Below are 26,847 nucleotides of genomic sequence, written 5' to 3'. Positions count from 1 at the left end.
TGCAACCATCTTGATATATGTTTTCGGATTAAATTGGGCAGTTGGTCAAGAAACAACATTATAAGAATAAGAAAAAAGCAAATAAAACACAAAAACATACAACAGAAGGGATTCGCTGGTGGTCACCCACCCAACTACTAACCTGCCGGCGTGTGGCTTGAGTACGGCTGAGCGGACGGGAAGCCCTATTTTCCACACCCTATGGTCGTATGTGAAAATCAGTTTCTATTATTAGGGCTATGAAGGGAAGAAATACTTATGGGGGCTTAACATTATCCCACCCCTTGCGTCTGACCAGCCACATGACTGCTGGGCTTACAATCATCTCGCTGTTAAGGCTCTTCCTTTCCCCCCGCTCTTCCTCAACATCCTTCACGCTCATTTAATCATGTCTAATTTATTCCCAACACCCCAATCTTCTCAGGTAAGATATATTCTTCGTGTTGGTCTAAACACTGGATCAAGCTGAATCTGATAGACTATCGAGCTAGATGGTCACGAGATCTCTGTAACCGGGGTTGAGCTCTTAGATCGACGCCGAACAGTGCATCGTGTCAAGCTCGAGTTCGGCTCATATCGACATACAATTCCAAAGACAGTGACGTCTATTATTGCTAAACAGCAAAAGGATGAATGGGAAGAAGAGTTTGAAGACGAGGAGAGGGCTTATCACAGATTGAAGAAGCTCCAGGGAGAAGTGATTCCACATTTTTACGGTCGGGGTTATTTTGATGGGCAACCTGCACTCATCCTATCGGATATTGCGGGAATTACATTGAATGATCTGGCTCACAGCAACTACGAGGTCCCAGAGGATTCACTAAAAGCTTACCTGGAGGAAGCTTTCCATAAACTTTCGACACATGGTGCTTTGTACCGAGACCAAAAACTGGATAACTTTTTGTTATGTGAAGACAAGGATCGTGGCTACAGCAAAGCGATGGTTGTTGATCTCGAGCATGTTGAGTTTCCTGGTCAAATTCGTCCTTGGCAACATTCTATCAACCGGGAGGGAGCAAGATCTCTAATGGAAGAGTTTACATACAAGCGACACCCCCAGCGCGAATCAACTCCACTTGACTTGTGGATGTCTGGACATGATCAAAGTGCTCCACTCAGCGAGCTAGATGGTATCGTCGGGATCCATCAAGAAAGTATTGGGAGGCATGCACCTACTACAGCTTGAACAATACAGGTATCTATTCTATTATCTCTTTTCCTGTAGCTTAGATACACCTAGGCAGACAGAAAGCCCTGTTCTCCGCACCTTGTAGTCATGTGTATTTGAACTTAGCAAAGAGTAAACTAAACTCTACCTATTTGGCCTAGTTCTATTCTTATTTCTTCACAACACGATTCACTGTCCCCTTGACGCTTTCCAACTCCAATCCCAACAAACCGTTCCCAAGCTTCTCATCCTTGATATAGTTTGCATTCAAACCAGGGGTGTTGCCGAAGGAGGTAGCTCGGACTAAGTTGAACGCGCCGCTGAAATCGCCAGCTCCAAGCTTTTGCATTCCATGATTCACCTCTTGGTCTGTAGTAGTCTCCGTGACCTCCCACTTGGCAGCCGTGGATTCCTCCAAAGTGGCGAGGATCTCCCCGTGACTGGTCTCGGCTGACGCAATAAAGAGGTACTGGTTCTTAGTTGCCTCGGGACGTTGAAGGGTAGAGACCGCAGCCTGTGCGAGCTGCTTCTCATTGGTAAGGGTGAATTTCTTGTTTCCGTCATCCCAGATCGTGGCCTTGCGGTTGGGGATATCAAATCCCAGGAAGCCATTCTCGAGACCCTATAACCGAAATATTAGACATGATTATCGAGTTTCAGAGAAAGTGTTGAGCACATACCCAGTCAAACAGAAGCGACGGAACGATACCAGTCCAGCTGAGTCCCTCAGATTCCTTGGTCTTCAAGTAGTTAAGAAGCTCTGTCTTCTGACCAAACAGAGGCAACAGCTTCAGCACAATCTCGTTTTGGCTGCTGGCAGAGAACTCGGACGGGATGAACCGTTTGACTCCGGCGCTAAGAGCTACGTCGACAAGCTTCTTCTGTTCGCTGAATCCAGCAGCACCGACTGTGGAAATGACAGCATCCTTGCCTTTGAAGGCTTCTGCCAGGTCGGATTCCGAGAAGTCGGTCTTACAAACGGTGACGCCGGCAGGGAAGGTAGCCTCGCTTTCCTTGCGAGTGATAGCTGTGATAGAGAACTGGGAGGACTCGATCAGGCCGTTGAGAATGATTTTGCCGATGCTGCCGCTGGCCTGTAAGGTGTTAGGAGATGGGGCTTTTGGAGGCAGGAGACTGTTCACGTACACCGACGATGGCAATGTTCTTGTATCCGACAGACATCTTGATATGTGATTTGGGTTAGAATAGCCAAAGCTTTGAATTGATGGAGTAATGAATTGGGAGGCAGGTGCGACTTTTGGTTTGTATTTCAAAGAGAACAATCGAGAGCAACTCAGCTCTATTTATACCTTCTTGTCTCTACTGATCACATCTCGAAGTTGTATACTTCCTATGTTCGATCTCTCCACTGATGCTTAGCTAGCGGCCCCCAACTAACAAAGGCACTAAATTGCTTATTAGAAATACGGACTTTCCCTCCGCTCTCCGCTCCAACCAATCGCCTTCCGAGATTGCGTCTCCAACAGACCATATTTGTAGAACTTTTCTGGGTCAACTAATCGACCATTATTCCTCATACCAACCCATCACCCATCACACCGGGAAACCAACGACGTTCACATTCTCACACCCAACCTCCACACAGATCATTAATAATAAATGCCTCGGAGAGTAATTGCATCAGGCCGATCGTGCCTCGAATGCAGTCGACGGAAGATCAAGTGCGATAGATCATTTCCGTGTGCTTATTGCGTCAAAGTCCGAGTGCAATGCTCCTATCCACCGCGGAGAGCGGAGCGGACGCGATCGCCCAGTCCGAGTCCAGGAAGACCTGGAGCCGATCTCGAAGGGCGCGTCGAGAGGATCGAGAATGCTCTAGATACTCTGACACGAGATTTCTCGCAAGTCAGGGACTTGCTGCTGGCAAATGTTGGCCGTTCTTCGAACGTGTTCAGCGACAATTGTGGGCGCAACTATCCCCCCAATGTCCTTCATCAAGATGACACTGCACTTCTTTCAGAAGGTTTGGCTCGAGAGGTATTTGGCCTGAGATCATATCAATGAGAATGAAATATGCTGATTGAGAGATAGAATTCCGAGCAGGATGCTATGCAATGCAATGATTCCGGGAATTCAGTCTCGCCTACGCCTACGAACTCTGACCTAGGAAACGTTGCCGGAAATGATAGTCAACTCCGCTCGTTGTTTAAGTCGGAACCTGTATCGAGTCTCGAGTATTTGCGACCCTCTCCGGTGACCGTACCATTCCTATGGCAAAAGTACCTGGAGAATGTAGATCCATTATTAAAGATATTCCATGCCCCCACGATACAGAAGCAAGTAATGAACTTGGTTCGAGGACGCAAAAATCATGACTTCCCAGCAGAATGTTTGATGTTTGCAATTTACTACTCCACTGTTTTGACATTGGATGCGGCGGAGTGTCAGGCAGAGTTTGAGGAAGATAAGGAAGATTTGCTGAAGGGGTAGTTCCACCATTTTCTTAGACTATAATAGTGAGAAAGGCTAACCTGGGAAGATACCGGTCGGGCGTCGAGAATGCCCTTCTACAAGCGGACCTTGTCAACTCATTAGATTTATCTATTCTGCAAGCTTTTCTTATTTATCTAGTGAGTGGTCAGGAACCGGGTTTCACCGAACAGCTCTAACAGGATAATTAGATATGTGGCAGGCGAGACAAAGATGGGCCTAATGTGCGCAAGTTAATGGGTCTCGCCATCGGGATGGCTGTAAAAATGGACCTTCACCACGACGGAGAGAATAAAGGTTTCTCACCATTCGAAGTTGAAATGCGACGTCGACTTTGGTGGCACATATGCATCATCGACACCCGAGCTGCTGAAAGCGACGGGTCAGCACCCTGCATTTTGGAATCCCTATTCGATACCAAGTTACCAACCAATGTCAGCGATGCCAATCTGGACCCAGATATGGGTAGGGCTCCTCAACCGCAAATTGGGAAGACTGAGATGCTGTTCAGCTTGATCCGGTTGGAAGTTAGCTATTTTGGCCGTCAAATCGTCTTCTCCGATCAGTTCTGCCGCGACAATGAATATTATCTGCGATCGCCGTTGGAAAAATGCAAATTAATCGACGAGCTCCAGGGGAGCATCGAAAAGCGATATCTATCTCACTGCGATAGTAGAACTCCTCTTGATTTCATCACGATTGTCTCGACTCGGCTTATTCTCGCGCGCTTCAAGCTAACGGTTGCAAAGCCTCACGCTGGGCCGGGACAAAATGACATTGCGCTGCCAGGTAACTTCCGCGGTGTCTGCGTAGACGTCTTGGAACATGCGCGTGCATTACGAGGCTATGAAAATGGAAAACAGTGGCTTTGGCTGTTCCAGACTTATGTTGAATGGGAAGCACTCGCCTGTCTCTTACTCGATCTTTGCTTCACACTATCCAACACACCGGACGAGTCAGCATGGAAAATTGTGGAAGATGTCTATGGCTACTGGAAACAGCACGAAGAAGTGAATCGGTGTCGACACTGGGGAAACATCGAGGAGCTTTACAGCCAGGCATTGATTATGCGAGATAGCCCCGAGACTATAATGCCGACTCCGGTCTCAAATTATCATGATACGGCAACCCCTGACGCTGGGTCTTCTGAGCACCTATCTCGCATGTGGGAACTGGCCAATGCTGCGGCTGTCACTGCTGGAGGTAACGCCCCCTTGGTGCCTGTGACTAGTGACGAGGCCCCGGAAATGCCGACATCTGGTACTGCTTGTCAATGGAGTGTCGGGGTGTTTGGTCAATATTTTGGAATCATGGATGGCTCGTTCACATAGCGGAACGAACCTCGTTCCAAGGACGCCAACTTCATCATCTACATGGGGCTACTTAGCCAGTCCAGGGCAAGCACATATGCCTACCTTCCGAGAGTGAATCCTTAACGCATGCCTTAGATAATTTCTACGAGGAGCGAAGTGAAATCTGTAAAGAACATTGAATTAGCTCTAAAATACGATAAGTCCTTCTTTCTCAAACAGGGCAACACTACCCTGATTGAGATATACAAACTAAGCCGCAGTTTGAGTTATGTCCGCACTAACATTCTTGATATGCTGGTAGAGTGGTATATACAGTTATAAGAAATTGTGTATCAGTAGACGAGAAGAGTGGTTGGTGAAAAGGTGTTAAATTTCAAAATTTTCGCACAAGTGGCTCCCGTAAGGGCTTTGTTAGTACTCCGTAGTGGATTCCCTCTTAAAGATAGCTAATAGTTAAATGATATTCGTGGAGCTTTTCCGACGAGTACCAGACCACTCATAAGATGGCAGTGAAACCCCTCTTTCCTCGAAATCCTGTGGCCTAATCACTAATTTTATGCTCTGAAACAGTTCATACCAACGCTGATCATGGCAGCACCCCCAGGTCCATTCTTGGCCATGCCGAAGACACACAATGAATCAGTCCATGTTAAATTGTAGGAGATCCAGTTTGAAGTCGTTCGCCCGGTCCTGAGCCTGCTGCCAATCTTACTATGATCTCGCCACCCCCAACTGGATTGCTGCCTAAGGCCTCCATTTACACGTGACGGGCGCTGATCCACCGGCAAAAATCGCCTCCGAGGACGTTCGGAAAAACGAGTACGCAAAAATTCCTTAACATGGAGGCTGAGCTGCAGAACAAGATTCGCTCTAGGCGATCACATCATAAATCTCGCTTAGGGTGTAGGAACTGTAAGAAGCGACGTGTCAAGGTGAGTCTTCGCGGACTATCCTACCTTTTTTTGTAGCCCGCCCCCTTTCTATTTCATTGACTTTCCAGTATACATATTTCCTTCTGGAAAATATGGACAGAATTCTTCACTTACTCTGTTCTGCACTCTGTCTGTCTACAGACGATCAAGCTGACACGTTCCAGTGCGACGAGAAAAAGCCTACATGCACCAACTGCTTGCATCATTCAGTCGAATGCGACTTCTCAGCTCCCGCGGTCCTACTCTCTCAGGGTTCCCCGGCCGCTTCCAATAATCCGACTCCCCCTCGGCGATTTCGCTTTAAACCCTCTAAATACCAGCCCCTGGCGGAATCTCCATGTGACAACGAAAATGAACTGGCGGATTCTACATCTACCGGAGTTCAATGCGATCTGTCCGCAAGCCACCACGCAAGCGGCGGAATATCTTTCGCGGATCTAGAACTCTTTCATCACTTCATCACCACCACCTACTCCACCTTTGGAGATCTATCAAACAAACATAGAGATATCTGGCAAGTGCATGTGCCTCGTTCTGGGATCAATTTCCCCCCAATCCACCATCTTACGTTAGCCATCACCGCTTTACATCTCGCATACGAGAACCCCGACCGTCACGATGATTACGTCACGAAGGCTGATAGTCACTTCACATTCGGGGTTCGATCTGTCACGAATATCCTATCCAAGCTGGACTTCGACAACTGCCAGATGATTTATCTCTCCGCTGTACTTATCTGCTTCATCTATTTTGCCCGCGGCCCGCGTCGGGGCGAATACCTCGTTTTCAGCGAAACCGGGCAATCGGAATGGCTAGTCCTGATGCGTGGCGTTCGGTACATCGTAATCTCTAGACGTGTCGAAATCTTCTCTGGGATTTTGGATCCCGGGAAGCAAGGATCGCCGAAAATGACTCCTGCGCTAGAAACCGAGTTAAACGAGCAGCAGACTCATCTGAATGCCGCGCGCCGGTTTCTAGACCAGAACGTCCCAGAGTCCGAGAAGGAGTTGTACCTCTCAGCAATGGAGACGCTCATGACCTCATTCGAAGAAATGTACAATATTCGCAGCATCAGGAATGACGGGGCAAATTTGATGCCTGCGGTCATTGGGTGGGTATATCGGCTGGAAGAGACATTCGTTCAGCGATTGGAGAAGAAAGATTCTTTTGCCTTGGTCATTCTAGCACATTGGAGCGTGATGCTGAAATACATGGCCCCCTCGTGGTTCATGGAGGGATGGGATGTGCATGTCATTTCAGGAATTCGCTCGTCTTTGGGGGTGGAATATCATCAGTGGATCGAGTGGCCTGTGAACACGATTTGTGGTTAGGTCATTGCTTCTTCTCGTTTATCATCTTTCCCTGTATCAATTTTATACCATACTCTGAGCTCACTCCTTACGGAGAGCTACCATTATCACTCAACTATCTTTTCTACCGAAGACTTCTAACAAAATCAACATTCTCCTTAAGGAATACCGCATCAATCCTTAGTCCTCAATCTTGCTCCTTCTAATATTGCCTATTAGTATATTCCGGTTGCCTTTCATTGCAGATAAAAAGAACAGAAGTTAACTCTTAATGCTAGAATATTGGAGCCTTATACAAAAAGCTTTCTTCTATCTGTATCAGGAAGTTAAGAAATATTTAAGACACCGATAAGTTATAAGAATTAATGACAACTGGCATAACTCCGAGACGCCTCCGAATAGCCCACGATCTACTACTAAAATGAAAGTCACCGCAAAGTGAAAGAAAGCGTATACAAGATTTCCACAGAAGAGTGACAGCTCATCCGCCATTTCCCCCCTCAATCTCTCTGCGCCTGAAACCCCGTCAACGGCACATCTGCCGATTGCGTCTCCCCAGCCAACGGCCCGTACATCTCATTCGCCTTATTCATCGCCCTCAACCTCTTAATGAGCAGCCCCGGATGCCAGATAATCAACACAGCTATCGAAATGAACATCATCACCGCGTCAAAAATATAAATATATACCTCCTTCTTCCCCAGATCCGAATCCGACGCCCCAAACTCAATTGTTCGTACCAAGTTCCTGATCATCAGCGCCACACACGAGACGTAGATCGCCCACATATACCGTTCCCAGTGTAGTCCGCCATTCTGATATGCAACAGGCGTGGGATCGCGCTTCAGCCGCTGGTGGAATTTAAACGCCACCCAGATAAACACGGCGAAGACGACCAGCGCGAAGATCAAACCCACCAACACCACTTTCACACCGATGGCCATTATGTGTTGGTCGCCTGTGACCTGGACCCCGGCACCAAAGATCTGCGTTAGGAAACAAAGCACGTCGTTTGTCACGAAGATGAACGTGAGCCATTTCGTGCGGATGCTGGAGTGGTGCTCTGCGTTGCAAGCGCGGATGATTCGTCCCAAGATCATGTAAATGGTTGCGGCGACGAGTGGAGGGGCACACATGATAAGCATTTGCTGGAGAGCCCAGGAGGATATTAGGGTCCGGTTATTGTGTGACCAGGCGCGGCCGTAGTAGCTGAATGTTTCGCCTAGATCGAGGAGGTTAGCGTTGTGTTGTGGTGGTTAGACAATAGTAGGTAGATAGGAACGTACAGACTCCGCCAAGGAGTAACGGGATGAAATAGGCGGCCCGATAGGGAAACATGAGGACGAGATGTATAACGGTCGAGATACCGAAGATCGCTACGAAAGCGTAGCCGGCTGTTTTGGAGGGATTGTAAGGGTAGAATTCAACCCAGGGACTTGAGCCGTTTACGCCAGGATGGAATTCGAAATCCATTGTTAATTCTGATTGACAGTAGAGAGAGAATGTATTTTATGAGAATCAGACACAAGCATTCGAATATCCAGCACGGAATCAACCCAGACTTATATTGTCAACATACACTATTTGACGATTTAGACATGCTTCTTTTATACGAACATCACCAAATCAAGTAAAAACTACTCGTATATTGTGGGCCCGATCAAAGGACAGTGGAGTGGCCCTAATTTTAACCCACCCATGACTGTTCCCCTGGGGTGAATTTTCATGTATGTTGGTGGATCGGGACCATTCGTGGGCCAATACGAGGGACTTTTGGGGTTTGGTCGCCGCTAAGCTAGGCTTGTGCCGCACTCTTGTTGCCTCGAATTTGTAGATCCCATGAAAGGACATGAAACAATCCGTACGGAGTACATGGATGTCTTCCGATGCGTAGATTGCTTCTTTTCTGGGATTGAAAGAGTTTTCATTGCTGCCTTGGTTAATGTTTGCATATTGCTTGGCACTCTGTTCTCTTACATCGTACTAGGTTTTTCTTATGTCTACTTAAGAGTGAGTAGTGCTATGACAGTAATTACAGTGAATGATAACTAAGATTAATCTTCCTGAACTATGGAACCTTGAGGAATGGTCTACAGGTCCAGTTGTTTTGCCATTCTACGCCTTCTTGGTTTCGCTAGGGACTGGACTAATAAAGCTTGATCCTAATAATAGATCCCACATGGCATTGGCTTCTGCTGTTGCGTTCGTGAATGGTTCAAATTGTGTCCCAGTTCTTATGTCGACCCTTCCTTGGTCGCGCTTAATGAAGTGAACCGGTTTCTACTGCAGTTGTAGCCTTGTTACACCTATTTGGTATGACAAACTGCGACAGTGAATCACTGCACTGTATTGTGATCCGAATCGTCCACAACATACTTTGAATTTCCACGACAATGCCGTACTGATCTTGCGGAGTCTACATGGGTAAACCGGCCAAGTGTCCGTATCTCGTGACCAACAAGACCTACAAACCAATCCCATAGGCATCTCACTCCGACAGTCTTACAGACTACGTCAAGTATAATCATAAATCATCCACGTTGGTCTATTCACATATTCTAAAGTGGATCACGCTAATAAAGACTTCATCATCAAATCATGCTTATTTACCGAAGACCTTGAAGCGGTCCTCAAGAGGCGCGAAGGCCTTCTCGCCGGGCTCGCCGGCAGGGGTACCGAAGACAAGCTGGGCGTCGAGCTTCCACGAAGCGGGGAGGTTCCACTCCTTCTGGATGTCCTCGTCGATCAGGGGGCTGTAGTGCTGGAGGTTGGCGCCGAGACCTTCGGACTCGAGGGCGGTCCAGACTGGAGTAAGTTGTCAGTCGAATGGTTCTAAGCTAATTCAACAGGGAGAAGAATATGGTTTTACATACCGAGATACTGCGACATGGCGTTCGACTCCAAGGCGAAGGGGTCGAACTTGTCGGCGTAGATGGCGAACTTCTCCTTGATGGGAGCCAGAGACTCGTAGTCGACGAAGAAGAGGACCTATTCCCGGTTAGCATTGGCAATTGACAAGGCAAAAAATCCACATGGAGATCATACAGTTCCGTAGGCAGCACGGAAGCTCTCGATCTTAGGCTTGGTCGAGTTCTCAAAGGCCTCCTTGGGGACGGCGCCGGCGGCAACGAGTCCCTCGAGAGCGGCGAGGGTGATGTCCCAGACCTTCTTGTGCTCTTCCTTCAGCAGGAGGACGACACGCGAGGTCTGGGTGTTGAAGGAGCTGGGCACGTGCAGGACGGAAGTCTCAACGATGTTCTGGATGGCCTCATCAGAGATGGGGCTCTCGCCCTTGAGCGCATAGTAAGTGCGACGGGCCTTGACCGCCTCCAGGATGGTGGAGGTGGCGGGGTTCTTGAATTCAACCTGAGTAGAGCCCATTGTGACGAGATTGACGCGTGAGAAAGGAGTTGGAGTTAATTGGAGTTAATCGATTGCTGAAAGGATGAAGACCAGGACCCCTGGGCACAGCGGTGGCTTTATAACAGAGTGAACGCCTCTCCTACTCGGTCAACAAACATCGGAACACCTTTGCACCCCGCTATTTTGGCCCCGAAGTGTGTGTCGGGTGTCGGCATTACGGCATAAGATGACCGATAATTGCGAATGCCGCCAATCTCAGCCAATAGATTGGCGTAGCGCCGGGGTAAAGTTGCCTTTGTCAGCGCAGTGGGTGCATTATTAATAGTAAAGCGGAATCTTGCGCACTAAGAAGGGTGAATTAGTGGGGATGAATAAGGCCTTAGAAATTGAAGATTGCGACAGATTGGAAATATCATGCGATGTTCCGGCGGCACGAGACTCCTGCAGGAACATTGGAAGAGTAATCAAAAATTCAAGGTTGCTGCCCGCACGTGCATGATCTTGCTGGAACTGCCTTAAGGGGCAGGAAGGGTCAAAACGACGGATGAATGATTTTCCCGCGTGGCTTGACATTCTCGTGTCTGTCGGCAATCGGAATAATAAGAGTTCCGTCTTGGCAGCCGGTTATCTCGATGATTCAGCGGATAGATATTTCCAGGGCATCCCATTGGTCAGCGGCTGGACGGTAGCATCCGGACAGCCCTAAACCCGTTTGCATCACGACGCGATCAGCATCTCTGCGATCAGCAACACCCTCAGCTAGTAAATCTCCACCGACTGCTTCTTCGTCTTGCTTGATCATACCCTCTTCATCTGCAAGGAGCTCCACCCCTGAGTGTGCATTCGTCCATGCAGCTCGATGACACCTGTCGAACCCTCGCAATCCGGCAAAATGCCACATACTTGAAAGGATATATCGTTGACATCACCAAGTTTTGGGCCACACTTTCTCGGAATCATTTCGTTAAGCTACTCGCATCTCCTCGGAGCGCTCGCCTGCAGTCCATGGAAAGGATGCACACTCGTTGCAATCAGGCACTCGTGAGCCACTCCCTATTGCTACCTCCAAGGGAGTGTTGCCCTGGGTGCATTTGTTCGGAACAGTTTTCCCGCCTAGCGCAATTGGATTAAACTCCGTTTTGGCGTTCTGATGGAGCTTGAAGTGGGGGACTCACACCCTGAAGAGCTCTACTTTCCTGGTTTTACTTGTCTGACTTCTGATTCTCAGGAACAGCACGGTTAGTGTCAACGTTCGCAGCGCTAACTAAGTCCATCGTGGTATGATCGCGCCATCTTGCAGACTGTGCTATCATGGAAGGGGAAGTACCCTACACGCTCTAGCTCTGGTGAGGATATCTGCCAGGGGATGCTTTCAGCCTTCCTTATTATGTGTATGGGGCCTTTCAGTGGGGAGCTGTATGGCGATGGAGACTCTCCTCTCCTACAAGAATGTCCAAACACCCCATCATGTAACAACTGTGTCGCAGACCCATGGCAACCTCGAATTGACACCTTAGTCGTTTCGTGATTGACTTCTAGGAACAGTTAGGAACAGGGGTCTTGGAAAAGCTATAAAGAGGGCCTCAAATCTTGCCCTGATGAGAATATCATCCAAGCATCAATCACAAAGCAATCAGTCTTTCAATCCCAAACTCACTCTCGTTCAAAACCTTCTAAGTTTTTAAGCTTTCCCAATATTTCTACCAATTCAATCAAAATGCGATTCTCTCTCGCTGCCCTCTCCACCGTCCTCCTTATGGGCGCCGCCTACGCTGCCCCGGCCCCCGGCGACGACAAGCCCGACGAGAAGAAGCCCAGCGATGACGGCAAGACCATCAACATCGAGCACCTCGAGTAGTAAGTTTCCTCCACCATCAAGATGCCTTATCTGTGTCAGGATCTGTCCTAACGGTCTTATTCTAGCGTCACCAACAAGTACACCTGTATTGAGGAGAACCACACCATCGATCTGGCCCTCCTGGTCGAGGCTGGTGACGGCTGCGCCAAGAGCGCCCTGCTCGAGCTTGGCCTCCTCAACATCCTGTAAGCCCGTGCATCAATGGCATGGCTAGGATTGGGTTGAGCTTATCACAAGTCGGCCCATCAAAATTGGGAATACTATAATAAACCGGAGTTATTTGCTTTTTCTTGACCTATATGCGAGACAATGTCCCGAATGTATCTAGGCTGTGGTGTTAGCTAGGTTCTCAACTATGAAGGCATAATTTTTGCAATTTTCGTACATCTACTGGGCGTAGTAACTAGAACCTATGTGGAGGTTATCAGAAAGCGTGATCTATAACACACAGGATACAGTAGTCTCGATGTTGGATCGTCAGTCTCGTGAAAACAACTTCTGTTTAATTAGATGTTCACTACTCTCAATAGACACTCCTAGGGCCATCTTGCTCTCGAAATCTTTACCGATCAACATGCGTAACGTGATTCCCTTGGTCGGCGCATCGCCGGGTGATGCTTTGCTGCCTTGATGCCTGGATGTCTCGGACGAGAACGTCACGCGTGTCACACCCCGCATCCCATTGCTTTCCCCTCACTTCTTCAATGTTTACTTCTCTTCGCATTGCTCTTTGTCCGTCACACGAGACACCATTTCCACTTATCTCAGGCAATTGATCCCAGTAATCATCAAAATGAATAAACCACCGGTCCTCTCCCTCCTCTGCGACCTCATCGAAGTGCCCAGCAACAGCGACCACGAACAAGATGTTGCCCGGTTTCTCGACAACCATCTCACTCAGCTAGGCTACACCGTCGAACGACTCCCGATCGCAGATAAATCGACCCGCGAGAATGTCTACGCATATCTTGGCTCTACGCGAAAAACCCGCGCCTGTCTCTCCGCGCATATGGACACCGTACCGCCGCACATTCCGCTGCGTATCGAGGGTTCGACGATCTACGGTCGTGGGGCCTGCGATGACAAGGGGCCCATGGCTGCGCAGATCTGTGCATTAGAGGAGCTGCGCGCCGATGGTCTCGTGAAGGAAGGAGATGTGGGATTGCTGTTCGTCGTGGGCGAGGAGAAAGGGGGGCCGGGGATGATCGCGGCAAATGACCAGGGCTTGAGCTTTGAGGGGGTGGTTTTTGGGGAGCCGACCGAGGGGAAATTAGTGGTTGGACATAAGGGACATTTAGTCTTTGAGCTGATTGCGGAGGGAAAGGCCTGGTGAGTTTACTTTGACGATTTGCGATTGACTGATTGACTGACGGGTGGAAAAGCCACTCAGGATACCCTCATCACGGCGTGAATGCGAACACGGCGCTAATCACAGCTCTTAATGATTTCCTGTCGACCGAGTTTCCTGAATCGCCACTTCTAGGCCCGTCAAACCTCAATATCGGGAAGATTGAAGGAGGCGTGAGCTATAATATTGTGCCGGCAACTAGTACCGCTCTCTGCGCTGTTCGCGTGGCGACTGACATGGATGGGATCAAGAAGATTGTCGCGGACGTCGCTTCTCGGCATCCGAATGTTCGACATGAATTCAAATTTGAATACCCTGAAACACTGTTGGATCATGATGTTGAAGGTAAGTGATATCTATGAGTTGTTGTTGGACAGGCGCTCACGACTGCAGGTTTTGAGACGGCTCCAGTGTCGTATGGGACGGATGTACCTCGTTTCAAGGGCAACCACAAGAAGTATCTATATGGGCCTGGGTCGATTTTGGTGGCACACGGAGAAAAAGAGCAGATCGAGCTGAGCGAGCTGCTAGAAGGAGTCCAGCAATACAAGAAGTTAACTCTCCATTTGCTGAAAGGCGATGCATGAACAGATGGCTTGTGATAATATGCTAGCATACCAGAACATTTAAGATAATAGCTAACGTAGTGCGAATATCAGATCAGAAAAGAAATGATGAAAACTCTCACAATAAGTTGCACCTGTCACCAAGCCCCAGTTGTTTTAGCTCTACCCCAGTAAGTGGTAGGGACAAACTCAGGTCTCCTGTTTCTTTGATTCTTTCCCCCTATTCTTTTGTTGTTTACATCTTTTTCGGTAATGGAAGGAATGGACTGATTGATTGTGGTCCTCACCTACTCCTTTGCATGAACGCCGTGCGGCCCCTGCCTTCTTCAAGCAAGACACAGAATGAAGAGACTACGAGAACATGCATCACAGAATAACAACAGCTACCATCATATTCTATACCTGAGCCCAGATTTGCTTTCAAAACAAACTTCGTTCCACCCATTACTACCATTCTCCAGTTATCAATCCTTTTCCTTCCATATAAATTCCCATGCTATGTCTTTTCGCGGGTTTCCTCGCGGAAGCGACAAACACGGAGTCCGCAGAGACGACGAGAGGAGACCAGCACAAGAAGAGACTGGATCAAGTTCATGGTCTCCCAGCCGGTCTAGATCAAGACAAGAGCATGTAGAGTCTGCGACTCAAGGAAGACCAACTCAGAGAGCCACACCCGCTCAAGAAAGATCAGCAACACAAGGCGGAACAAAAGCCCACGGAGGCGCAACTAGCCAGAAAGACACAGGAAACCAAGGGGATTCGTCCGGTCATGGAGGTGTGTCATGCCAAGATCCGACGTCAGGAACACAGAGTACATCGGGCCAATCTGGTTCATCTGAGCAAACTCCGATAGTCTCGCCCGCAATAAGTACGTCTGGCCTGTCAGGCCGAACGCTGGTGGAGGGCGCTGCTCAACCTGAACCGACAGCTGATCCGATGGGAATATCGCAGCAGGATCTTGAGAATCTGGAGGAAGGAATAGCGGCCGCAACCAGGTTGCCCTCACGTCGCACCAGCGCCGCCGTACTAAGAATGATGCACAGGCTCCATCCTAGGAGGTCCCCGAGAAATCATGGTAGCCAGCGGTAGTCATAGTTATCACTATAGGTTTGTTGTTCGTGCTGAACGGGGTTGTGTACCCATTCCGCGAAAGCCCATGGTGATTGATTATGTTGTTAAGATAATTGCATAGACAACTTCTTTCTGCTTTTTCTTTGTACCCCCCTAGTACTGAAGGCTTCGTATGAATGGTAATAAACAATAGATGTTTCCCCCACTATTCGTTAATTAGAGAACTGTTCGCCATGAAAGGCTGGATCAGATACTTGAAATTCCATCATGGCAGTGCTTGAAAATGGGATTCTTGCTTCTGTTCTGTCGGTTCATTGTCGATCATCCTGTACTCCAAGGAATGTACAACATGCGTGACATCCCTGAGTTTCCGGGATAACGAGGAGTCAAGAGAGACATTCACATGAAGGTGTCAAGAGCACCTGATTCGGAACATACCCACAAAAAAGAATTGTGTGCAGAAGCTCTCCTCCACTCAAACTATGCATGTACGTCTTTCAGACCCACCAGCATCAATCATCGTATTCAATACGCATCTTATCAGCCCTGCAGATCAATCCCTCGATATTAGGTCCATGATTCGTGCGACCCATCCACTAACCACTCACATGAACTCATCCATGACACTACCAGCGAATGGATCTCCCCAAATTACATACTCCCATTGCCATAATTCCCCGCATCGCATCCCCAGACTCCGACTCCCGACATTGCCGTCTTGCCCTCCGACGCCAACAGTGTTCTAATCGCACGTCTTCAAACCTAAAGAAGTCATTAGTTTCAGGATCAACACTCGTACGACATCGGCTTCGTCTCATCCGATGTCTAACACGTAGATCTTGATTCGTGCTGGTCACGCATGGTTTGTTCCTCGGTTGACGGGCAAGGATGGAGAAGGAGTCAGTCAGCCCGAATAGTTTGGCACTGTGCCTGATTGCGAGCACCGCATGGTTCATGCTACATAGGTAGATTGATTGTATGGAGTACACACTACAGAGCAACGTGTTGGTGGGTGACGGCCCCGCTCTTCTTGATCCTCGGTCCGCGTTGCCGCTGGGATCGACGCATGTGGGCATACTTTTGGTCCGGGGTTAAGGGAGTATAGCTTGTTTCGGCAGCATCGTGTTCGATACGCAGGGTCGTGGACTGATGGAGATGTAACGTGATCCGGTGAGATACCTTTTTATGTCTTTATGCTTAGTTTATACATGATAATACATGAGATAATTGTACGACTGGAGTATTGATGAGATGTGGTATATAAAGGAGCGGATGGGTGTATGGATTTTGATCGAAAACATACTAACAATCCATCATGAAGAACGCCGTGTCAAAGAAACTCGCAATGTTGGAGAATATCCCAATCAAGTCAATTTTATCTACCATATGGAACGATCCCTGGGAACGCATCGCTGCCTCTGCTGGCGTCGTAGCCACCTACCTCCTGATGGTAGCATCTCTGCGCTTCCAACGACTGCGTTCCGTCAAGCGTCAATATCGCAGATATGCTCGCCGTGAGGATATGGCGAACATGACTATCCACGATGCATGGGCGATTCAGAAACATATGCTCCAACTGGAGTTCCCGTCCGCCGGGCTGAAGGCGCTACAGTTTGCACTGTTTCGAGTATGCACCCATCCACCTGACCTGCAAGCCCTAATTCACTGGCTCTATCCTAACGACTTCAGACTTACGGCATCCCATCCATATCCTCCCTGCTCCACAAAACATCCCAGTTCTCAAACACATCTACATCCTTCAAGCGGTACGCCGACACTGGCGCCCTGATCGGTCAATTCATGGCCTTTGAGCCGACCTCCGACCGCGCCATCACCGCTATTGCTCGCACAAGATTCCTACACATCGGGTACCGGAACAGTGGCAAAATCCTGGAAGACGACATGCTGTACACGCTGAGTCTGTTTGCTCTCGAGCCGATCCGCTTCGTGGATCTGTTCGAGTGGCGCAGTATGAGCGACCTAGAGCGTTGCGCGATTGGAACGTACTGGAAGTACCTTGGCGATGCTCTGGGGATTAGCTATGACCAGCTACCGTCAGGCAAGACAGGATTCTACGATGGGTTGCATTTTCTGCAGGAGATTGGTAAATGGAGCCGGAAGTATGAGGAGGATAATATGAAGCCGAACGTGGTGAATAAGGAGGTAGCAGATCGGACGATGGATGTGTTGGTCTATCCATTGCCAAGGGTATTGAAGAATTTCGGGATTCGAATCGCGTCATGTACGATGGATGATCGGTTGAGGGAGGCAATGATGTGAGATCCCTTTTTAATTCTGCTGGTTTTCGTTTTTGTGTCAATATTCGGTTGCTAATGGTACGATGCTTTTGCAGGTATGAGCGACCATCCTGGATTTATCGATTCATTTTCTCGTCTCTCATGGGCACGCGGAAATTCTTCCTTCGACGTCTATCGCTTCCTCGTCCGTATTTCCTCCGCTCGGATGTTTTCACCGACGAGCCGAATGAGTATGGTCGCTTTTATGTGCGCATCTGGGTCGCTGCGCCGTACTATGTGCAGCCTACCTTCCTCAATCGATGGGGACCGGGATCGTGGATTAGTCGGATGCTGGGGTTGCCGTTGCCCGGGGATGAGGGCGATAAATACTATCCAAACGGATATGACACGGCAGATCTAGGACCGAAGTGTTTCGAAGGAAAGGGGCGAAAGACAGTGCAGGACATCAAAGATGAACTGTGGAGGCAGACGAAAAAGCGGCCGTTTGAGGCGGATGTATAGATAGGTGGGATACACCTTGTGGACTCTAAGTCGCACCTACTCTTTTTGATAGGACATATATCCCTGGTACTTGCACGAGCAATTAAATCATTGTATCACTTAAAGACGAAGTCATGTCGTCATCACGGGTCCGAGTCCCCTTGAACGGTCCAGCCCTAATGGGAGGCGCCTTCTTCCGGGGAACCGCCCAGCCCATTATCCCCATCTGACATCACACCCAGATCCTCGCCACCCGGGAATTGGAGCAACAGACAAAGCAAATATGCCTAGGGATTTGGTCATAACTTCTCCGCATTTCCAACGTTCGTGTGAATTATATCCCCCATAACCAGCACCGCGGCCATCACCTCCATGCACGCTCTTCGCCGCCATGTCGTCTCAAAGCAGTCTAAGCAGCGTTCCGCTACCGATCCGTCCACCGGGTGATACGGATGCCTGGATCCTGGGATGTGGTCTCCCTTCGCTCACAGCTGCCGTTCACTTGATCGAGGAGGCGAAGGTGCCGCCGAACCGAGTACATATCCTAGAGACGCTGAGCGTTGCGGGAGGGAGTACGGCTAACGGCGGTGATGCGGAGAATGGATATGAATACCGCGCGGGCGCAATGCCAGCGTTTAATGATGTGTGCGTCGAAGACTTATTGTCGCTGGTACCGTCCAAGTCGCGCGAGGGAAAGACTGCTTTGGACGACATACTCGAATATGATCAGGCGCACCCGGTGGCAGAGGGATCTGGGACCCGATTTCTTACAGAAAAAGGCAAAAAGTTATGTCGCATTGCGACGAAGAGTGTTAATCTGGGACTACGAGATCGGATGGATCTTTTCATGTTGACATCAAAGACGGAGAACTCACTGGGACGATCGCGCATTCAGGAATATTTCAGCGATGGCTTCTTTCGGAGTAATTATTGGTTGACGCTAGCCACAACGTACGCTTTCCTTTGTGATTTTCTGGCACTTCGTGTTTTCAAAGCCATTGCTAACTTGATTTGGTTCGGGGTGAGCTAGATTCGGTTTCCAGCCCTGGCACAGCGCTGCCGAATTCCATCGCTACGTCGGTCGATTCATGCATGATCTCCATAACCTCAATTGTCCTCGTCCGCTCGATCGGGGACACTTCAATCGACACGATTCCATAATGTCCCCGGTTGCGCGATTCCTCGAGTCTCGGGGCGTCGACTTTCAGTTCCATACCACAGTAACAGATATCATCATGGAACCACGCAATGAATGCGGCCGGGTCGCAGCGATCAAATGCGTCAAAGACGGACAACCAGAGCACACCATCACATTAGGCGGCAATGACATCGTCATCGTCTCGCTCGGATCCATCATGTCCGGTTCAACGACGGGAACTAATACAAAATCTCCCTCGCTTGAACTGATGGAGGTAGAAAAGGACCTCGACGAGAACTGGCTACTATGGCTGGAGCTCAGCACCAAACACCCAAAGTTCGGGAACGCATACAACTTTTGCACACGCATGCAAGAATCGAGACTTGAGACTTTCACCGTCACTCTGCGATCTGATACCTTCTTCAAGCGCTTCATCGAAATTACAGGCGACCAACCGGGCAGCGCGTCGTTCGTCACCCTTAAAGATAGCAGCTGGTTGATTAGCATCAGCATTCCCGAACAGCCTCTTTTCCCGGACCAGCCGTCCAACATCCAAGTCTTCTGGGGCTATGCCCTGCATCCAGACAAGGAAGGAAACTTTATAAAGAAGCCAATGGTCAATTGCTCCGGAGAGGAGATCATGACAGAGCTTCTCGGTCACCTCAGGCTTCCTGCCGATGGGATTCTTGACGAAAGCATCACAATTCCCTGCGTTGTTCCTCGTATGACGGCTACACTACTCCCGCGAGCCACCGGTGACCGACCGCATGTAATACCAGAAGGCATGACTAATCTAGGCCTCGTCGGACAGTTTGTTGACATGGAAGATGAGGTCGTCGTGACGACTGATTATGGCGTCCGGGGTGCGCAGATGGCGGTTTATAGCTTGATGGGGATGGATCGGAAAATGCGAAAGTCGAAGCGAAGCTCAGCCATCAACCTACTGGGGTTATTATGACTTTCTCTTGATTTATTTCAGTTTAATTTGGGGCTTGGGCGTTGGTGCTGGATGTTATCGATTTTTTTCATTGTTTACGTGGGTTTTGGATATCAATGTCATACTGTATACCACCGGGTTCACCCTCCACTGTCATGGTAACTTCAAACGACAAGCTATTCCATTTTTGATCAATTTCTCCACTTCAATAGGACCGGCGTATCTGGGAGCGAACTTCCCAAGATACATAGCCAAAGGTAGAGTGTTGTAAGATGAACACTGAAATCGATGGAATGCACGAAAATGATGAACTTGACGACCGATTAAGATACAGGAAAGAGTTGTTATTGACAGGAGGATACGGAGGTTCTCTCAGCTCGCAGACTCTTATCCAGAGCTGCATGTTGAGCGGAGCCCCCGCGGAGGGAGGGTTCTTAATTAACCAAGGATACACCTTGGCCAATTTTCCCCATCAGAGCAGGTATCCATACCGAACTGCTGATACGAATAATCGGGCTCGATACTTAACGACCACAGCGTTCCCGCGTGGCATGCGGCCTCTACGTGGTTTTCCACTAGCATCAAAATCATGCTTGTAGTCCACTTTGAGCGAATTCTTAATCTTAGGCGAGGAGTAGGACGCTACAATACGCCGAGCCACCTAGAGGTCGGTCAATTTTGTAAACTTCAGTGGAAGGTTCGTGACTGGATGTGGTTGAAAGGTCATGTAACCGTCAACCTGGTAATCAAAGTTTCTGCGACCTACAGTGTTGACCTAGACTGGATCGTCTTGAGATTTCTAATAGCCCGTCAAATGCTCACTCTTTTTATCTGGCGGACAAGCAGCGACGAGTTAAACACTCGCCCTCTCTCGCTCTTGTTAGTTGCTAGACAGACTATCTGTGATCATCCTCTCCAGGGAGCTTATAGGAGACAGCAATGCCGCCTCGTCGAAAATAAAGAAAAGCAAACTGATGATTTTTTTTCTTTTTTCCTTGGACTGTGGTGCATTCCTGCCTGTTGGACGCAGGTAATAGCATCATTTTTATGACCTGAATGATTCTTTCTGATTGGCAATTCCTCGAGTCGGACGACGCGCTTCAGCCACTGAATTGATTGATGCAATTCGTCCATTTGAGCGCCGCAGCCCTCCACCGCGAACACGAATGATCAGGCACAGTCGGCTGGTCTTCATGTGCAGACTCCTCGGATGCAAACCCAGCCACTTCCTCCCCACGCCGGCGTGAATGTTTCGCCCCCGCAGGCATCGCCCTCGGACAAGACGACGCCGACGAAAACTACCCTCGTCAAGACGCTTCCAACAGTGCGAGACCACACTACGGACCAACTCAACGACGAGGGAGATGAGTACACCCCCAAAGAATTCGATGAACCAGAAATACGCAAATGTGTACAAATATTTGTCATCCCCCTTGCGATGTAAATGCCACTTTCCTTCCCCATCTTTTCTCTCATCATGCTCTGTGTCTGTGCTAAGGAAGAGAAGCCCAGCGGAGATAAAACGGTCAGGGTGGTCCCCCATGGAGGCGCTGAAGTGGAGGAAGGGGGTCCCCCTATGGACCGGAAGCCGAAGTTTGGCTACGTGGGAGTCCCGAAAGGCGCACGTGCTCGCCCCGTGGGAGCTCCCACTCAACTGCGTGATCAAGGGAGCGGACAGCGCAGTCCAGGAACACGACAGGATCTGCCAGGAAAGCCGGAGGCAGATCTGGTACTCTGACGGCAGCGGCTTTAACGGCCACGTAGGGGGCGCTGCAGTCTCGAATCGGACCGGGAAGGTCCGCAAGAAATACCTAGGAGCTGCGGCTGACTCCACTGTGTACGTGGGGGAGCTAGAGGGGGTCAAAATGGCCCTGAAGTGGGCAGAGGCTGCCCCGATCACAGTCTTTTCAGATAGTCAGGCGGCCATTCGAGCCGTGCAGAACCCTGGCCGACCATCAGGCCAGTACGTACTACGGGCTATCTACGAGAGGATCAGGTCCCTGAGAGACGGGGGCCTGCAGCAGGGAGATATGGAGCTGCGCTGGATCCCGGCGCATATCGGTGTAGAAGGGAATGAACGGGCTGACGAGGCAGCCAAACGAGCCGCGATAAAGGGGATTGAATTAAGCTCAGTAGGGCCAAGGGAGCTGGCCGCTCGGCTAATCACGAGGCTCGCAGCTGCAGCCAAAACTGACGTCCGCCGGAGAATCCAGGCGCAGTGGGCGAAGTGGTGGGAGCGACAACAGGTTGGAAAACCTACCAAACGGCTGATTCCGAAGCCGAATAAGAAGGTCTTAAGGATGTACGAGGGCCTGAGCAAGCCCCAGACTTCTATAATCATCCAGATGCGCACTATGAGGATCGGATTGAGGCATTTTCTCTTCAAGATAAAGCAGGTCGACTCCGACCGCTGCGGGTGTGAATTAGGTTCTCAAACGCCTAAACACGTCCTTATGGAGTGCTCGCTGCACCTCGCCAGTCGAAGAATAATGATGGAACGTCTCGACTCTATCGAGGGACTGCGTGGGCGTATACAGGACTACGACGCAGTCATGAACCACCCGCAGGCGATACGCTACCTCGCCGATTTCATGCAACGAACAGGCCTCCTACAGCAGTTCCGATCCGCCACGTTTAACGACGAGAAGGACAAGGAGGTCCCGGAACCCAGCACCCTCCTAGAGGGACTCGATCTAAACGAGGAAGACGATGGTTATATTGAACACTAAGAGTCAGGAAGTCTCAACTGGCTACATGACGCACACAGGAACAGTGGATCCCACTGGAATACCACAGATAGAACGGAGTGGAAGGAGAGAACAGCGTCTAAGGGCGCAGTAGGCACGCGGCAGGCGTGTGGCAGCCGGTTTAGTTGTGTTACTTTTTGATCTCTTTTGTCTACTGCATTTGGTTTATATGGCGCACGGGCTCGAGATTCTGCTTCATTCGGCGAAGCGCCTGCATAGCCTGTCTTTTCAATAGATAGGCTCCACCAGGTTAATAGAATTTTGATTGATTGATTGATTGATTGACTCTGCGCCTGTGCATATGTGACCTCGTCGCTCGCCACCGAAAGACAAACATTCCTGTAATTCTCAGGCTGCAAAAACGCCTGCGCCGAAAAATACCCAATATCGCTGGTCGAGACCATCTGGATCGGTTTACCTTGCATGTATGCGTCTAGACCTGTCATTATCATGCGGCCCGTTAGCCCCGAGGCGATGTCATCCATAAAGAAGACGGGTCTGAGAACGGTGAAGTCCATTGGCTTAGATCGCGTGGCATGGAAGAGATGTTGTTCGATGACGTGCTTGCTTCGGAAATGGGGGACTGGGGTCGGTGTGGAGATGTCGTCAGAGTTTTCTTGTCAGGAAAATTGATGCCGGATCGAAGCCGGTTTAACCCGCAAATAAAGGATATTGCATAATTTTTTTTTTATTCACGCCGCCGCGGTCGACGGAGCTATAGATGAGGTGTTTGATGTGATGGTCGAGGGAGGCATCGATTAGGGCATTACCTTGTCGTTCTTCGGTGTTTTTACTGCTGGGGGTCTGGTTTTAGTTAACATACGGAATTCGTCAAATTATTATCGGAATTAACAGGGGAGATTTTGGTAAGGGTGAAAGATATAAAGCTAGGGACGGAAGTACCTGCACACTGAATACCCCATATACTGGGCCAGAAGATATCTTCTTCGCGGCACGGAAGATTCCCTCTGGATCATCGAGGTTGCCCTCAAGGAGCTTGATTTTGGGCGATTTGTCGGCGATATTCCGGGCGAGTCGGGACTGTGCGTTGCGTGTCACGGCAAGTATCTCTACCTCTGCGTCTAGAGCTATCAGATTCGTGATGACGGCGGATTCTTGCTTGCCCGTGGCGCCGGTGATGAGGAGGGTGATTGTCATTTTGAATTCGGGGAATTATCGGCGGATTGGCATGGCTGGTGAATTTAAGAGGTACATTGAAGTTGCTGGCGATGTAGAGCGTAACAGAGGCATTTTATACAAAGCCACGGAGGTTGGGCAAAGTGAGGTTGGTGATGATGAAGCAAGGGATGGAGATGAAGATGCGATCTTGGTAGCGATGATGTCAGTTGGAAGACTCAGGGCCCGATCAACTCTGGCATTAAAATATAATCATTAACTAGAGTAAGAAGAGAAGTTCCATTAGATACTCCAGAATTGCAGAGAAGATTGGCTATGTAGGAATCAGATCTTCCCAACACCCGCATTGGCCTTGACCTTCGCCGGCACATCAGCCACGCCAATATGACCAATCAAGGAGTTCTTATACTCGGCCGCCTTGGTTAGAACCGCCTTGTCGGTCTTGGAGGTCCACTTGCCCGAGTTGCTCAGGCGGTTCCATTCGCAAATGTATCCCAGATCGGGGGTACAGGCGCTGGCAGAGTCGACGGTCGGGACGTTGTAGATCAGGGCGCCGCTCTTGAGCGAGGTGTCGGTCAGGGGAGTATCGACGTTATCGAAGTAGTTGCCCTCAAGCAGCACATGAGTGTTGGTGTCGATGTCAAACGAATGTCCGCCGATGTTCTGGAAATAGTTGTTCACGCCGTGGAAGAAGATCTTCGAGTCGGTGTTGTCAGTTCCCATATGGGGAGCGCGGCCCGACACGTCGTGAACCCAGTTGCCCGAGAAGGTGTACTGGTCGTTCTCGCCGATGAGAAGCATAGTCCAGTAGTGCTTGCCGTTGCATCCAGCAGACCACTCGGTGCGGCCGTCAAACTCGTTGTTCGAGATGGTGACGCGACCGGCCTGGCCCCAGCCACTGACAATTTGTTGACGACCCGTTAGGGAGAACTATTCCTTGATGTCAGGGCAGATTATCTTGATTATGAATCCTAAAAGCATGCATACCTTGTTGTGGTCAATCCAGACCTGGTCTGATCCGTCCAGAGTCAAGGCGTCTCCTCCCCAGACATACTGAGGGTTCAAGTTCTGCGCCGATATCAGTCATTGAATCTTTGCCCTTTGTGAGAAGGCCAACGCCTACTGTAATGTGAACGTTCTGAATGATAACGTTCTTGTTACCACCCCGGATACGTAATCCCTTGCCCTTGAGTACACCTTTGCTACCAACACCGACGATGCTTTTGTTGGAGCCGACGTCCAAGGGCTTGCGAGCAGCGTTGTCATAAGTGCAGGACACCCAGGTGCCATCATCGCATTTATCCTGAATCCAAGCCTGACCCTTCGACGTGCCGCCTTCGCAGGTAGTTGTTCTGGTGCTGCAGCACTGGCCGGAGGTCGATCCTTCGGTGCCGGCAAAGTCCCAGGTGCGGTCGATCAGGATGGTACGGGGAGTGCTGTCGGTGATCCACTCGGCGAGCCTGAGATATTGAGCATTAGGATGGGAGTGTGATAGATGAATATTGCATCATGGAAGAGTCCTTACTGCTGTAGACTGGACGGCGTGGCAGCTTTAGCACTACCACCACCGGTAGTTCCGGCCGCGAAACCCTCCGGGGTGCCTTTGACCTGGGCGTAGGCAGTCTGGGCCGCAAGGGCCAAAAGACTGGAAATGACGGCAGCCTTCATGATGTTTTATGTTGATTGGAACACTCGAGAAATCTGGATTCACTGGAGTAGGAACTCCGTATCACAGAGCGAACCCCGTCCTCTTTAAATACCCAGATATATTCCCTCCCCGACCCAAAAATAGCCCATCGACTCAAGCAGCATCCAAGACAGTCCATAGTCAGGGTACTAGTAGAGGTAACTGACACGGCGACTCCTCCGCTAAACCCCCACCCCCTGTCAAATCATCGATGACCGTAAGACTCGAATCCTAAGCGAACGCAAGTAGAAACGTCGGAGAAATGCCTAAAGGGGATCGTCGTTTGACCAACCTCAACGGGCAAACTCGGCAATGGAACCCTGAGAGCCGGCGAACACCTAAATCTTGCACTAATGGTGTGCAACAGCTAAGACATGTTGTTTCAAGGTCAGCCTAACGTCCCCTGGCGTGGTTCGCGGAAATTGTCACTTCGCCAGACCCAGTTGCCAAGAGTTTTGGCGTGCCAAGACGTGCGGTGTAAATTGCTTTGCTGGGCGAGTCAGACAGAGACGGTGGTGCACAGGGACATTATTCAGAGGGGTTGGCTATTTGGATCTGGGCTAGAAGATGTACTTTATATTGTGGCTCATCAGGATACAGAGACCTGGGGTAATACTATTGTCGGGAAGTAGTTTCCTTGTCGGGCGAGGAGATGAGGTTCTGCATGTCGGCATTCCCAGACAACACGGGGATGTATGCTCTACTCCTTCACGGACACGGACATATTTTAGTGTTCCTAGTTGCCTAGAACCATCTAGCTTGGTTGATATTTGATAGCCTCCTGGTGCACTGTTCACCGTTGCAGAGCTTTGAGGGGTCGAAAGTGGGACTGACCAGTTTTGTTCCTGGGTTCTGGATCCACACAAGCATCAGAACAAACTAGCGTTGCCGACACTTCCATTCAACACCTGTCCAGCTAACTCGGTGCTGTGGTTTTCTAATTCAAAAGAGAATCATCAATGCGGAAGCGAAAGAAGGAAGACAAAGTCATTACCTTCGTCGGGCACATGGAATCTATATTTTGTTGTTTTTATACTCTGCAGAGACAGGGCAAAGAACTTCATTCGCCCCTAGCGAGCCCAA

General features: G+C 49.6%; 11 protein-coding genes across 11 annotated transcripts; 6 read left to right on the top strand and 5 right to left on the bottom strand.

Moving 5' to 3' along the window:
* Positions 1–388: 388 nt before the first annotated feature.
* KD926_005141 (uncharacterized protein) lies at positions 389–1,186 on the top strand (the record flags this gene model as incomplete). The annotated part of the gene is made up of 2 exons (XM_053098434.1): positions 389–424; positions 479–1,186. 2 exons carry the CDS (start codon positions 389–391, stop codon positions 1,184–1,186), a joined length of 744 nt encoding a protein of 247 aa, XP_052957792.1.
* A 151-nt stretch (positions 1,187–1,337) lies between these two features.
* KD926_005140 (aromatic alcohol reductase) lies at positions 1,338–2,350 on the bottom strand (the record flags this gene model as incomplete). Its single annotated transcript, XM_053098432.1, has 3 exons — positions 1,338–1,790; positions 1,849–2,262; positions 2,315–2,350. The coding sequence occupies 3 exons, from the start codon at positions 2,348–2,350 to the stop codon at positions 1,338–1,340; spliced, it is 903 nt and encodes a 300-aa protein (XP_052957791.1).
* A 763-nt stretch (positions 2,351–3,113) lies between these two features.
* Positions 3,114–4,950, top strand: KD926_005139 (transcription factor domain-containing protein; the record flags this gene model as incomplete). The annotated part of the gene is made up of 4 exons (XM_053098431.1): positions 3,114–3,152; positions 3,221–3,615; positions 3,669–3,759; positions 3,811–4,950. The coding sequence occupies 4 exons, from the start codon at positions 3,114–3,116 to the stop codon at positions 4,948–4,950; spliced, it is 1,665 nt and encodes a 554-aa protein (XP_052957790.1).
* A 1,006-nt stretch (positions 4,951–5,956) lies between these two features.
* On the top strand, positions 5,957–7,195 carry KD926_005138 (Zn(II)2Cys6 transcription factor domain-containing protein; the record flags this gene model as incomplete). The annotated part of the gene is made up of 1 exon (XM_053098430.1): positions 5,957–7,195. One exon carries the CDS (start codon positions 5,957–5,959, stop codon positions 7,193–7,195), a length of 1,239 nt encoding a protein of 412 aa, XP_052957789.1.
* Positions 7,196–7,674: 479 nt separating this feature from the next.
* KD926_005137 (RTA1 domain-containing protein) lies at positions 7,675–8,647 on the bottom strand (the record flags this gene model as incomplete). The annotated part of the gene is made up of 2 exons (XM_053098429.1): positions 7,675–8,396; positions 8,461–8,647. The coding sequence occupies 2 exons, from the start codon at positions 8,645–8,647 to the stop codon at positions 7,675–7,677; spliced, it is 909 nt and encodes a 302-aa protein (XP_052957788.1).
* A 1,129-nt stretch (positions 8,648–9,776) lies between these two features.
* KD926_005136 (nitroreductase family protein) lies at positions 9,777–10,555 on the bottom strand (the record flags this gene model as incomplete). Its single annotated transcript, XM_053098428.1, has 3 exons — positions 9,777–9,979; positions 10,048–10,162; positions 10,220–10,555. The coding sequence occupies 3 exons, from the start codon at positions 10,553–10,555 to the stop codon at positions 9,777–9,779; spliced, it is 654 nt and encodes a 217-aa protein (XP_052957787.1).
* A 1,699-nt stretch (positions 10,556–12,254) lies between these two features.
* Positions 12,255–14,330, top strand: KD926_005135 (M20 family metallopeptidase; the record flags this gene model as incomplete). Its single annotated transcript, XM_053098427.1, has 5 exons — positions 12,255–12,394; positions 12,461–12,580; positions 13,164–13,724; positions 13,778–14,088; positions 14,137–14,330. The coding sequence occupies 5 exons, from the start codon at positions 12,255–12,257 to the stop codon at positions 14,328–14,330; spliced, it is 1,326 nt and encodes a 441-aa protein (XP_052957786.1).
* Positions 14,331–16,695: 2,365 nt separating this feature from the next.
* KD926_005134 (uncharacterized protein) lies at positions 16,696–18,139 on the top strand (the record flags this gene model as incomplete). Its single annotated transcript, XM_053098426.1, has 3 exons — positions 16,696–17,007; positions 17,070–17,656; positions 17,734–18,139. 3 exons carry the CDS (start codon positions 16,696–16,698, stop codon positions 18,137–18,139), a joined length of 1,305 nt encoding a protein of 434 aa, XP_052957785.1.
* A 370-nt stretch (positions 18,140–18,509) lies between these two features.
* KD926_005133 (67 kDa myosin-cross-reactive antigen family protein) lies at positions 18,510–22,922 on the top strand (the record flags this gene model as incomplete). Its single annotated transcript, XM_053098425.1, has 5 exons — positions 18,510–19,069; positions 19,149–20,204; positions 20,731–20,890; positions 21,341–21,633; positions 21,692–22,922. 5 exons carry the CDS (start codon positions 18,510–18,512, stop codon positions 22,920–22,922), a joined length of 3,300 nt encoding a protein of 1,099 aa, XP_052957784.1.
* Positions 22,923–23,632: 710 nt separating this feature from the next.
* KD926_005132 (NmrA-like family protein) lies at positions 23,633–24,098 on the bottom strand (the record flags this gene model as incomplete). Its single annotated transcript, XM_053098424.1, has 3 exons — positions 23,633–23,655; positions 23,711–23,744; positions 23,844–24,098. The coding sequence occupies 3 exons, from the start codon at positions 24,096–24,098 to the stop codon at positions 23,633–23,635; spliced, it is 312 nt and encodes a 103-aa protein (XP_052957783.1).
* A 303-nt stretch (positions 24,099–24,401) lies between these two features.
* Positions 24,402–25,745, bottom strand: KD926_005131 (polysaccharide lyase family 1 protein; the record flags this gene model as incomplete). Its single annotated transcript, XM_053098423.1, has 4 exons — positions 24,402–25,007; positions 25,065–25,145; positions 25,201–25,537; positions 25,603–25,745. 4 exons carry the CDS (start codon positions 25,743–25,745, stop codon positions 24,402–24,404), a joined length of 1,167 nt encoding a protein of 388 aa, XP_052957782.1.
* Between the last annotated feature and the right edge of the window lie 1,102 nt (positions 25,746–26,847).

Source organism: Aspergillus affinis (assembly GCF_023601865.1).
Source record: "Aspergillus affinis strain CMG 70 chromosome Unknown NODE_24_length_322487_cov_87_188170, whole genome shotgun sequence".
In the NCBI taxonomy this organism is placed as follows: Eukaryota; Fungi; Ascomycota; class Eurotiomycetes; order Eurotiales; family Aspergillaceae; genus Aspergillus; species Aspergillus affinis.
This window is presented reverse-complemented; position numbering and strand designations above follow the sequence as displayed.